The 14185-nt window shown below is 35.7% G+C and overlaps 1 protein-coding gene across 3 annotated transcripts in view; it reads right to left on the minus strand.

The window, feature by feature from the left end:
• The window catches only part of NCAM2 (neural cell adhesion molecule 2), a 521094-nt gene that overhangs the window by 205488 nt on the left and 301421 nt on the right, over positions 1-14185 (minus strand). For all 3 annotated transcript variants that reach the window (XM_040484139.1, XM_040484138.1, XM_040484141.1), the window contains one exon: positions 7702-7839. In XM_040484139.1, coding sequence (XP_040340073.1) covers positions 7702-7839 — 138 coding nt within the window. The remainder of the gene's footprint in view (positions 1-7701; positions 7840-14185) is intronic.

The following is a 14185-nucleotide window of genomic DNA, read 5'->3' on the forward strand; positions in this document are numbered from 1 at the left end:
ATAGCTTCATTATGATACATTTACATTGCGGTTTTGACCACCTCCCAGCTGGGGAAGGCCGCCATGATACTTCTGACAAAGAACTCCCAAACTCTCCCTCTGGACAGGTAGGAGAAGTCCCTTAGATGAATGAAAGCAACTACAGTCAGAAACAGCCCTATGACTCATAACATATGCAAACATAACAAGAAAAGATAATCTTGACCCCTGGTGAGGTCGCCACCTCTGGACCTGCTTGCTCTCAGACCTTGAGAGTGCACTTTCCCTTTGCCCATTATTAAACACCTGCTTGCTTAAGAGTTTGGCTCTGAATTCTTTTTGGCCAAACGCAAGAGCCAAGGCTGGGGAACAGGCCTCGCCGCTAACATATGTATCATATTTTCTATATTATGGAAATTTCTAAATGTTGGATAAAAGTAAAAAGAAAAAATATTCTATATTTTCCCAGTTATCTAATCTTTCGTTTATTTTTTATGTTTATTTTTGAGAGACAGGGAGGGAGAGAGAGAGAGAGAGAGAGAGAGAGAGCAAGGGGCAGAAAGAGAGGGAGACACAGAATGTGAAGCAGGCTCCAGGTTCCGAGCTTCAGCACAGAGCCCAATGTAGGGCTCCAACCCACAAAATGCAAGATCATGACCTGAGCCAAAGTAGGAGGCTTAACTGACTGAGCCACCCAGGCACCCCAAACTCCTAATCTTTTAAATTTAATTGGATCACTAAGGATAGAAATATTAACATCATAAAATATCTGGTTTTGACAAATGCCTATTTATTGACTCCTTGAATTATATATTATACATTATTGCTAAAATTAGAAATTCCACAATTTGCAATAATTAACTGCTCTGAATGATTAATTCAATTGTATTATTGACATACAAGAGGCTAGTTCACTGTATTTTATATTGTTATATTTCCTTTATGTTATATAACATTGCATAAAATTTAAAGAGAAAAAAATTTGACTTTTCATTTTTTTATAAAAAGAAAAGTACTTTTTCTAATTTTCTTAATTTTAAGAAATGGCTAGAAATGGGTAGGAATACTGTCTGAGGACCACTGCATTAACAAAGTGCACTCACTGTACATTCTGACGCGTACTTGCACAAATATCTTCTGCCATTGTCATTTACCATTGATTTAATGGTAATGTTCAAAGGAAGACTAAAGACACAATCGCTTTAAAATTATACTACTAGGTATTTTCCCTTCACTCTACATTGTTCCTGCCTCCATTATCCCAAGTTTGAATTGGCAATTAGTGGATCACTCTTCACAAATGTACAAAAGAATCAGAAAATAATGAATCATTATACTTTAAAAGAGCATTTTATAAAAATAACTCTCTATTGACCACATTTTAAATTTAAAAGTTATTTCTAGGTCTGTCTTTTATATGGACATTTTCTGAGTAGTTTTAGAGAGCATTTTATTTAACTAAGTGCTAGGAACCTGATGAAGGAGAATGGGCATGTGTTAAAAAGAGAAATGATTTTGATCCTCTTTTAAAGAAATGTATCTGAGATTTTCATAGTAGTGTGTGTGTGTGTGGAAGGGTGTATAATATGATTACATAGTAAAAAAGAGTGCAGGAATTTATAGAAAAGATGGACAGCCAATTTATCAAATGTGTAATAATATAATAAGGTATAATAATAAAAGGAAGGCAGCTGATGAAAGATTTGTGAAAATTTGTTAGGCATGTTAGAAAGCTTACTTGAAAATCCAATAAAGAGCAGATGTAAACACATAAAACTGTGGAGAAATATTTCAGAAATATCCAGAGTACATCAAGGAGAGACAGGTGATTAGAAATAGAATATTGAAGTCATGTGGCAAGCTTTCTCTCAAATTATCAACCAGACCCATCTTTGAATTAATTTATCCACATCCTAACTCATTTTGGACTCACTTCCTCCAGGCTCATCATAAAAGATATCCTCTTTATGTGCAAGGTATATGTTCCTTATAAATGTCCAACCACTTCCTCTATTCTTTAATTCAACCTTGTGATGTTTCCCATTTAACAGTGGATCCCAATAAGCTGAGGTAACAAATGTTGTGACTTTGCTAACTTCATCCTTCAATGAATGCAAAAGGTACATTTATCCTTCAAGTCACTGCAGTATGAATTTTGTCCAGGCTATTCAGATGATGTTATTGACCCTAATGTCTCTTGTAATCTCATAATGGTCAAATTCAGCAAATATATTTCAAGTCTCACTATATGGGTCACATTTGTTTGCATTTAGTATGCTGGAAACCTAAAACCCACACTAAAAGTCTTCAAATTACCCTTGATTGCTCTAGCCTCTGTGACATACATGTGATACAAAGGCTTTGTTCCGAATAATACCTGATTATATACCTTCCCCTTCATTTCTTTGTCTTTTAGCACAAGCCCCAATTATCTCTCACTTGAACTCACTTCCTCTCCCTGCCTCCATCATTCTGTCAATTTCCTTGCTCTCTAGTTTGGATGTCAGTTCATCTTTGCCTCATAGAAGAGAGTCCATAGTCCTCTATGATCTGACCCTCTGACTCTCCAGCTATATCTCATCTAACACTACCATCACTCCCCAAAATATCACATTCCAGTCACAGTTATTAGGTATTTTTCACATCATACGATTTTTGTTTTTGCACAATCTGTTCTATTTGTCCTTCTGTCTCTCTCTTTCTCTCTGTTCTAAAAGGCAGCACTTTTCCACCAATAGATTTATCCCAAATACCAAGGAAGTCTCCCCTTAAGCTACATTAGGTGCTCCTTCTTATTAAAAAATAGTCTGTGAATATCTATAAAAATTGCCTTTAGTAAATGCTTTTGTATCCAACTGTCCCATAAACAATAAGGGACTTTAGTAAAGTTGATTATTTTAGTAAGATAAAACTCGAAGTGCCTTGAGGGAAATGATGATACATTAAGCCCAATAGTATTTTGAGCATAACATAGTGTGAAACACATAGCTAGCACTTTATACGTACCTGTTGAATCAATACACAAGTGCAATATAAATTAATACTGAAACTGCAGTCAAAAATCTTCAGTTGGATTTCCAATTGTCTGATAAGGTGATAAGAAAATCTCAAGAAATGATCACCATCAGAAGAAAATGGGATTACACGACATCTGCAGCATACTCAGGGAAGTAATTTCAGAAGTATCCCTAGGTCATATAGTGTTTAATTTGCTTATTTAAGTAGGAAAAGGCCACTGGCACTGCATTTGCCTGCTTTTCTGCAATAAACAACGGTTCTAAAGTTCAGGGCTTAAAAAAATGTGCTCTATTTCTTATTTATGTTATGTGTCTGCACCTGCAGATCAGCTGTGACTCTGCTCCACATGTCTTCATTGTGGTATCCAAGGTGATGGAAAAGTCTCTCTTTGGGGTCATGCTAGTTTCATGTCAGAAGGAAAGAACATGATAAAAAAAAACCATATCATTCTTCTTGCAGCCTAATTTCAGTCATAGTGTATATTGTTTGGTTATACGTGCCACTGGCCAGGACAAGTGGCTTCATCAGTTGGGTGGGGGTGCACAACTCTCCCACTGGAAGCGCCACAATCCACATGTCAATGAGCAGTAATACATAACCTCTTCAAGGGAGGAAAGAAAGTGTTTGCAAAAAAACTATACACAGGCATTGAGAAATATGATAAGAAAGTCAGAGAGGGAGTTAAGAAAAAAAAATATTCCTAAGATTTAGTATTGTTGGTACCAAAGAGGAACCTAGCAAAAATATCTTTCAATTATTTATTGAAACAAAAGCATATGCATTGGAAGAAAAGAAACACGAGGGAAAAATTTTCAAGGAGCAAACAATAAAAGAAAGAACAGAGCTTTTTCCAGAGCTAAGATCTCACAAGGAAGCAGTGAATATACATAAATAGTTGCTGGAGCCTTTGGTCAGGATTCCAGGGCACTTGAGGGGGAAAGAGACAAAGAAAGGAGGTCCAGGATAAAATCCAAATCATGATAAAAAAATAAGTAGCAATTAAGAGAGAGGGCTCTCAATATAAGTTGAGGAAAAGGTCATAGAACAGGTCATATTTGTAGTTGAAGAAAGATAAGGTAGATAAAGCTATTGCTTTTATTTTATTGTTATTTTTTGCAGCCTCGAACTTTCCACTGAAATACCTTCAAGAGGTTTTATAAGAGAGAAATATTAAGAAGATACTTTTAAGGAGAGCTCAACATTTAAAAGGAGCCAGTAACAGGACAAGAGTCAATAAGACTGTAGCAGAATGACTCTTCTGTCTGAAATAAAGGCAAAATGTGAGAGAAAAGCAAGGATGAACTGGTGGCATTAGTCAATGCATTCCCTTGACAGGGTCCAAACGTATCATCCAGAAGGCGAATAAATCGATGGTTGATTTTTGTGAACACTGTTATTTTGAAGAAAAGTGATGCCAGGAATTCTAAGGTATGAGAGGTTTTGACCATAAAGGGGAAATGTGACTAATTAGAATGAGTGGAGATAAAGCAGTGTTTGAGCAAAGGTCAGATTAGGATCTGTAGTTGATTCTGTTAGAGGAAATTGGGATGTGGAAGGAGAATGATTTCCCTTTGGGAGGGTCAGTGGGATGCAGGCAGAACAGAAAACTACCTACAGGATTGATTTGAGTGGCACAAAAGAACACAATCCAGTGTTTATCCTCTTGTGAACCCCGGCATAATAGGAATAGATATACAGAACAAAATATTCCAGTTTGAGCGCTTACCATGATGGACTCGAAGATTCAAACTTTGTTAATTGAAAACAATTTGCTTCCTTCAAAATAAATGTAATCATATATAAAAATTCACAGGTCAACTAGTGTGGAAACAGATTAGAACATTTATAAATGTGTTAAAGTATTTAAAATATTAATTTAATATTAATATTGTATTAAAATTACAATAGCAAAATAGTTAATAAAGGGTGAATATGCTATGTCTGCCAGACATCGTTTATTTTTTTTATTAAAATTTTTTAATGTTTATTTATTTTGAGAGAGAGAGAGAGAAGGGAGGGCCAGACAGAGAGAAGGGAGAATTCCAAGCAGGATCCAAACTGTCAGCACAGAGCCCAACATGGGGTTTGATCACATGGACCCTGAGATCATTACCTGAGCCAAAACCAAAAGTTGGATGCTTAATCAACTGAGCCCCTCAGGTGCCCCTCATTTCTTTTTATATCACATTTGAGTTACTGTTTTAGTGTAAAAATATGGACTTGATTTGATATATATATATACATATATATATATATATACACACACACACATATATATGAATATATAACATCTAATAGTAAATATATACTGCTTCCAAAACTTTACATAGAATACTAATGTTATAATCTCCATTTTCATAAAAGAATACTGAACACAGTATTTGCTTGTGACAAAATATATTTATATATGGCAACAAAAATTATTTTGGAAATAAAGCACACTAGAAACTTAAGACAATATTTAAACTAAATAATGTAAGTTATGTATGTGTACTGTATATAATAAAGACAGAAATAGTTTAGAGATACTCATAGATAATAGAATAGATGGAGATATAGCTACAAACCTCCATTTTAAAACTATTCTTCATGCACTGAAATCTTCCACCTGTGTGGAAGGTCAAAATCTCCAGACTATAGTGCTCTTCATAAATTCAGACTCAACACCTCTAAAAAAGAAAAGCTTTTCTTCTGAAGGCCTGGCACTTTGGCCTCCTCCATGAGCATGTGCAATTTCTACAAGCCTGTCTAGCTTCCTTGTCATAACACCTATTCTATTCCATTATATTATCCACAAATCCCAATTAATTATAGACTTGGAGAAGGAGAGAAAAAGATAGCAGTGTTTTAATATTCTCTTTGTCTTTCAGCATGAACTTTGTGGTTCAACTGCCTTTATTGCAGAAAAGGAAAGACCAGTGAACTCTTTCAGAAGTATATGAGATTCCTAGTGTTGTCCAGTCTTAAAGAACTGGAGAGCTAGCTCGTGGCGGGATGGGGAAAGGATATAGAAGACACAGATTTACCCTATGACCCAGCAATAGCACTGCTGGAAATTTATCCAAGGGACACAGGAGTACTGATGCATAGGGGCACTTGTACCCCAATGTTCATAGCAGCACTCTCAACAATAGCCAAATTATGGAAAGAGCCTAAATGTCCATCAACTGGTGAATGGATAAAGAAATTGTGGTTTATATACACAATGGAATACTACGTGGCAATGAGAAAAAATGAAATATGGCCTTTTGTAGCAACGTGGATGGAACTGGAGAGTGTGATGCTAAGTGAAATAAGCCATACAGAGAAAGACAGATACCATATGGTTTCACTCTTAGGTGGATCCTGTGAAACTTAACAGGAACCCATGGGGGAGGGGAAGGAAAAAAAAAAAAAAAAAGAGGTTAGAGTGGGAGAGAGCCAAAGCATAAGAGACTGTTGAGAACTGAGAGCAAACTAAGGGTTGATGGGGGGTGGGAGGGAGGAGAGGGTGGGTGATGGGTATTGAGGAGGGCACCTTTTGGGATGAGCACTGGGTGTTGTATGGAAACCAATTTGACAATAAATTTCATATATAAATAAAAAAAATAATAATTCTGCATCCTCTAAAAAAAAAAAAAAAAAGAAAAAAGAAGACACAGATTTATTCCTCCTTGTCCCAGCCCCAACTCATAGGAAATGTGTGGCTAACTCCTTAATTTTAGATTTTGTCTATCCCAGAAAGAACAAATGACATTCTGCTTATAGAACCCTGTGGGATTATAGGTACCACTAACTTTTTATTTTAAAACAGAAGAAAAACCAAAAGTGCATTTTGTGCAGTGTTAGTACTAATATTTCCATATGGCTGAGGCATGGGCTACTCATGAATGAATGTTAGGGAAGAGGGGTTGGTGACCATAAAAGAAATCCAATGCTATGAAAAGTGGTTTTAATTTTGTCTCAAAGTTAACAGGAAGCATTGACAATTTTAAGTGGTGAAAGGTTGGATGGAGAAGAAGTTGAATTATGGGACTGAGAGAAGAGGAAACAGCTTGTAGCAATTCAAGAAAAAGAAGAAAAGCAATTTGAAAGGGCAGCACTCTTATGGAGGGCATCATGGTAGAATATATTTGAGAGATGTTAAAAAGTGTGTTGCATATGTCAATTATAGATTAGATCATCAAAATGGAGGCACTAGGAGGATAACATTAATATATCTTCTGGGCTCATAGAATGTCATGTTAACACAGGCAGAAAATACAGCAGGAGAAGCCACATTTGGAAGAAGAGATGTCATCGTGATGCCATAAACTTAGTTATTAATCTCCTTGTGGATTCAATTATTAAATTTAAATTTGAGAAAACCTACAAAACTGTTAAATAGATTAGTTTAAGCCACCAGTGATTCATGCAATTTAAAAGTCAAATCTAGTATGACACTTTACTATGTTTCACTTGGCATTCTTTCAACAACTACAAAGCCAGCAAAAGGCAACTACTCCCTTACAGAGTAGAAGAGTGAAAGAAGATGACCGTGTTAAATAAGTCGCAGATCCTGCCCGTGAGACTAAAGACAGTGTAATAGATGTGATCATAGAGGTGGGGAGATTTCCTCCAGGTATCAAAAAGGTTATTAAAGTGCCGTATTTACAGGGTTGCCCTTTTAATAAAAATATTGCTAAAATGCAACAATAAAATATGTACAAATTATTCTCTGCTTACCATTAACAATAACGATGATATCACGGAAGTCAATTTCTCCCCTAGCTTCCACTCTTCCTTCACACCTGTATATACCTTCATCACTTTTATTGATGTTGAGAATCTGCAGATTATTGTTGGCTAGCATAGCAAAGCGATCTAGAAAGTAAGCAAAGGGGAGGAAATGATATCAGTAATTGAAAGCAGAGTCCAGTATGTTCTAAATTGCTAAGAGTTAAAATATGGCACTTGTCTGACACTATCAAACTTTTCATCAACAAACAAATTCAAATTTGAAAGTAAAATGTAATTTCATGGCTTCAATTTTTCCACTCCACACTGCCTTGTTACACCTTTTTTTCTAAAATACATTCAAGACTTTATTTCCACATAAAATGGTTAGGCTATTATTTTCCCCTTGGTACTTTGAATGCAGAAATGATACACAAAAGAACAATGCTGAGAGATTAGATATTGCAGGCATGAAGACATTTTGACTGCAAATATGTAGCAACTAAAGGGTGGAAAAGGGTTAGAAAATTGATTGAATAGCCTTCCTTACACAATAATTAAACTAATAATTTTGTATACCCTTAGGAGAAAGCTAAATGATACAGTAATATTCAAGTCACATAAAGGACATATAAAATGGCCATATCTTGAATTTATTTGAATTTTTTTCTAAATGCAAGATAATCCACTTTAATAATGAATAGATTAGACTTTATTAATTTTATTTCAAGATTCCATTTTGTGTATGAGTGTATGCACATGAATATACATAAAAATAGGCTGTTAGAGGGCATGCATTAGTTGATTGCTTAAAATAATCTGGCTAGCCTAGGCATCATCTCAGCCTGAACATGTTTTCCATAATGTCTGGTCTGTTTTTTTTTTTTGTTTTTTTTTTTTTTAATTTTTTTTTTCAACATTTATTTTTGGGACAGAGAGAGACAGAGCATGAACGGGGGAGGGGCAGAGAGAGAGGGAGACACAGAATGGGAAACAGGCTCCAGGCTCCGAGCCATCAGCCCAGAGCCTGACGCGGGGCTCGAACTCACAGACCGTGAGATCGTGACCTGGCTGAAGTCAGACGCTTAACCGACTGCGCCACCCAGGCGCCCCTGGTCTGTTTTTTTAGTCATGGCAATTTTGTTGCAGTGTTAGGACCTTTTCTCTTCTTATCAAGTAAACAATATTCTCACATCTAGTCCATTTTGAAACATGTTGTAAAAGCAATATCTTAAATTTCATCAGTTAATATATCATTGAACATCACCTTTTTGGTATGCATAGTATTTGAGATACTTTGGTAAATATGAGAGAGACATCCTCGACCCCGTTGTACCTTTTGGTAAAGTAGAAATGGCATTAGTTTAAGGTGCTCTCCTCCAGGGTATTTACTGTTATACCATTAAAGGTTACTTTTTGGACCTATTCCAATGTTTACTGCTCTTCCCCTATCTGCTGGCTTGATAGACAGGTAGGGTAAACATGGAAGCCGCATGAGAAAAAGGTACAGCTTCCCTCAGCTTGGACCACTGAATGGATGGCTGGGGCTGCCGACTGGACATAATCTGCTATATTAGGTTGTTTTGGGTTCGATTCAGATTTGGGATTCATTTGCCATAGTGATTCCTTAATACAATTTCTTAATGCCATACCAATTCTAGTTTGGACTACAAATACAAATAGGAGAGTGATCAGAATATGAGAAGACTGCGCTTAATACAGGTAAGGAAGAGATAATTAATAAAGAGCGGAAATAGGTAGATTCAGAGGCCCCCGGAAATAGAAAATATTGATTGTAAAGCAAGAGACACATGATTTTCAGCTCAGGAAGGACAATAGTCCCCCTTATTTATGGCTTTGCCTTCTGCAGTTTCATTTACCTTCAGTCAACCGTGGCCCGGAAGCAGATGATCCTCCTTAGGACATCTTACCAGAACTATATCACAATGCTTATGTCATTCACCTCACTGCATCCCATCATGTAGGCATTGTATCATATTCCCTCATCAAAGGAAAAAGGGTGAGTACAGTACAATAAGCTATTTTTAGAGAGTGGCCACATTCACATAACTTTCATTACAATAAAATTGTTGTAATTGTTCTATTTCATTATTAGTAATTGCTGTTAATCTCTTAATTTATAAGTTAAATGCCTAATTTATAAATTAAACTTTATCATAAGCACATTTTTTTTTTAGAAAAAAAGTATATACAGGGTTTGGTACTTCTGGTAGCCACTGGGGAGTCTTGAAATATATCTCCTGTGGACATGGAGGGACTAGTATACAAGCTTTCCCATAATATTTATTTCTTCTTTAGGTTGACCCAAAGAAGAGAGATACAAATTTTTATACATACGCTTTCCCTGGTAAATTTTCCTTTTCTCTAGGAAAAGCCTGGAGAAAAAGAATCCTCAAGAAATTTTAAAGTTTAACTCACAAGAAGTCCTGGAATAACTCAGAACTCCTAAAAATTAAGAACGTTTCAAAGTCAATTAAAAGAGCCTCTACTTGAGCATGTGGCTGGAAATTAGAATGAGAAGCAATTATAAATTGTAATAGTTCAAACTTAGGGATGCCCATAATTATACCTTGATTATTGTAGTATTTTTAAATTACTAAAATATGTATTATCCTTTAACTATAATGTTCTTTAACACTTATAGGATACTTAGTTACAAAATTAGTAAGCAGAAGAATTATTTTAATCAGGAAGGCAATATTTGATATAAAAAGGAAAATGACTTGAATGTCTATAATACATATTTTGATAGGAATAAATCAATCTTTCTTCTAATTGTAAACTTTTAATCAAATGGCCACTTTAATATAGTATTTCTACTGTCTGAGAGAAGTTATTAGAACATTAGAAAAATAGTAGTTACCTGCTAAATGTAAATACATCCCAATGCTTCCATACAGAAAACAAACCATGTGAAAATTGCATGTCAAATTGTAGATATGGGTGTCAAGTCCATGGAATGATATAATGAACTATCAAACTGAAGTACATCATGAATATGTGCTTGAAGAAAACACTTGAAGAAAGCACTGCTTCAATCAATTACACATAACTATGGATATCAGGACTATTTGATTATTAGAGGTTATTAGCTTCTCTCAATTATACAGAACTTTCGTGGTTTTTTTTTTAATTTCATTATTGCATTAAAAAATAAATGAAAAAATGTAATACTCAGTAAGTGATCTGCTTTATGCTTCTTTAGGCAGATTATTTTCTAGCCCTCTTTTGTTCTCATTCCCCAGCCACTGATGATATGTCTCATCTACTCTTATGGCTTCAATTACCATCTATATTTTGAGTCTCACAATTTTTCTTCAGACAAGACCATTACCTGAATTAGAAAAGTCTGTAACAGTATAGCAGATGTACCTACTGAAAAGGGTTGGAAATACTTTCATCTCAGCAAACTTAAAATTCACTGTACTATCTCCACCTGAAATTTCTCATATGGTCTCTCCAGTTCTGTCTTAGCATGTCTGTACATTGAACTACTTGCCCGAGTCCAATTCCTTGAATCATCCTTCACTTCTCCATCTCCGTCCATCTGCATATCCAATTAAATCCCATGTCCTGTCACTTCCCCCTTTATCATTACTTAGTCTAAATCTCCTTCTCCTTCAGCAATTATTTCATTAGGGTTTGAACTGTTATCAATGCCTGGAGTTTTGCTTTGACTACCATCCAACTCATTCTTCTCACTGAAGCACTAATATCCTTCCCAAATTCATATCAGGTCATGTTACTGCTCTGATTAAAATGCTTTAGTGATGTTGCTTTTAGATAAATTCCTTAGCAGAGATGTCAGGGTCATTATGACTCGGGTCAACCTTCCTTTTCAGTCTCCTATCTTATTAGTTCTTTATGACCAACCCTAGTTTATATTTATCTATTAGTATAAGTATTCCAGTTGTACTTATTCATAAATTTTCATTATAATAAACTTATTCCAGGTTCTAGAGCACCATTCATGGTATCTTTCACCTCCAGGCCACTGCAGATGATCTCCCTCCTGACAAGTCCCCACCACTTAAGTGTTACTTCTCTATTCAACAGGCATCTTGGACTCCCACCTCTGCCCTAACTAGTTGAGGTATTCTTTCTTTATTATCTTCTATCATTACACTTTCCTTCTCATAGACTTCAACATACTTTGTTTTCACTGATTTCTCTATTAATCTTTTCTACTAGATTATCAGCATTTGAAGGCAGTGAACTTGTTTATCGAGTTAACTATGAATAACAACCATCTAGCATGCTAGATGGCACATAGTAGGTTTTCAACAACTAGTTCAAAATTGAATGAATTTCTATACTGGAGGAAGATTACATAAAAAATATTGAACAAGATGATTTTATCCACAGTTTTTGATGCAATCATTTGGCAATGGTCAAAGCACTTAGAAGATTTTAGAAATAACTTTCAAACTGGCTGAGGTTGAAACAGGCATCTGCGATATCATATCCCTCCATTGAGGGATCCTAAAAGTCAGGATTTTCAACTTTTGTAACAAAATGCCACCTTTACTTCCTAAATGCTTAGGTTATTTAGCAGATGGGTTATTTTCAGCAAGTAGCATGGAAAGGACCTCCACTCAGAATATTTTGTTGGAATTTTAATTAAGAATACCTGCCATACAGCTGCTACCAAAAGCATGGCTAATAAGATGGACATTTCCAAGCCTTCATTATTTCATCTAGAGCCTGCAAACTTTACTCACGCACCACATTAAGGCTTCAGAAAGTTACCTGGATACACCATATTCTTCTAAATCCCCTTATATGTTCCTTTCAAGGTTATAAACCTAATCTTTAAAAAAAATTTTTTTTAATGTTTCTTTATTTTTGAGAGAGACAGAGACAGAATGCGAGTGGGTTAGGTGCAGAGAGAGGGGGAGACACAGAATCGGGAACAGGCTCCAGGCTCTGAGCTGTCAGCACAGAGCCCAACACAGGGCACGAACTCACGAGCCATAAGATCATGACCTGAGCCTAAGTCAGACGCTCAACCGACTGAGCCACCCAGGCGCCCCTATAAACCTAATCTTATTCCATCAGCTTTAATAAAGGGATCATACAAGGTATAATCAGATGAAGAATATTACTTCTTGTAAATTCATTATGAACGTACAAGCTGTCCAACAATAAACTACGTGGCAGGTTCCTCTGATATTAAAAGGTTAGAAAAGCTTGCCCTTCCTCACAATTCACCTAATTCCTTTATGTCCTAGAATTAAAAAGAAAAAAAAAGATGTCATTTCTTTTCTTTGCTTGCCATGCAATTCAGATCCAGGTTTCATGCTTACTCTAGACTAGTCCCTTCACTTACATGGGATTTTTTTTATTCTAGATAAAACCTGAGTGTCTATAATTTTGGTAAAACTTCTTCTCAACATTTAAAAACTCAATGAGAAGGAAGGAGAAAGATCAATGTCATTTTGCTGAGAACCTGATATACACACAAAAATTTTATTCATTCATTTAACAAATATTTATTATATGCCTAAAGTCTTATTTGAAACTCACAAGCATTGTTTAAAATAGAGATAATAACCCACTGTTTACACATACAGAATCTGAATTAGAGAACAGTTAGAAAAGTTATTCAAAGCATCACGGCCAAGGAGTAGAGCCATAATCGAATTCTACCTTCAAATACGTCCGTCCCTGCATACTGGAGAAAAGTGTGTGAGTTGTGGCAGAGAAGCAGGGCTCCTCCAACACCATCACACTGGACTATCAGTCCTGGCTTTGAGGCTTTTGTTCCATGTGTCTTTTAAAAACTATAATTCAGGGGTGCCTGGGTGGCTCAGTCGGTTAAGCGGCCAACTTCGGCTCAGGTCATGATCTCGCAGTCCGTGAGTTCCAGCCCCGCATCGGGCTCTGTGCTGACAGCTCAGAGCCTGGAGCCCGTTTCAGATTCTGTGTCTCCCTCTCTCTGACCCTCCCCCGTTCATGCTCTGTCTCTCTCTGTCTCAAAAATAAATAAACGTTAAAAAAATAAAAATAAAAAAATAAAAACTATACTTCATTTCAAAACCTTCTTGTAATTAAGGTTTACAATAAACCAGATGTACACTTGAAGCCTAAGATGAGGCAATGTGAAAATGTTTAGACATTGTCATTTAACGTCTATACAAGAACTGCCTTTTCTTTATTATTGAGGGTAAAATAGCTGAAAATACATTATACAATGTACTCATGTGATATGTTAATAAAATATAAAGCAGTTGTCCTAAAATAAAATAAGAGGAAATAAAGTACCATTTCTCACCTATTATAATACAGAAAAAGAGAGTTAGTCGATAACTGACAAGCACTGAAAATGCCAAGACCAGAAAAATTATCTCAAAATTAAAAAAAGACTATTAAACATGATTATGATACATTCTCTGTACATACTCAAAAATAGATACTATCTGCTTTCTCTCCTTTATGCTCTAAAAGTTTTATCTCTTAGAAACACACAACG

Source organism: Herpailurus yagouaroundi, unplaced genomic scaffold, assembly GCF_014898765.1.
Source record: "Herpailurus yagouaroundi ecotype Mexico unplaced genomic scaffold, PumYag 162, whole genome shotgun sequence".
Taxonomy (NCBI): Eukaryota; Metazoa; Chordata; class Mammalia; order Carnivora; family Felidae; genus Herpailurus; species Herpailurus yagouaroundi.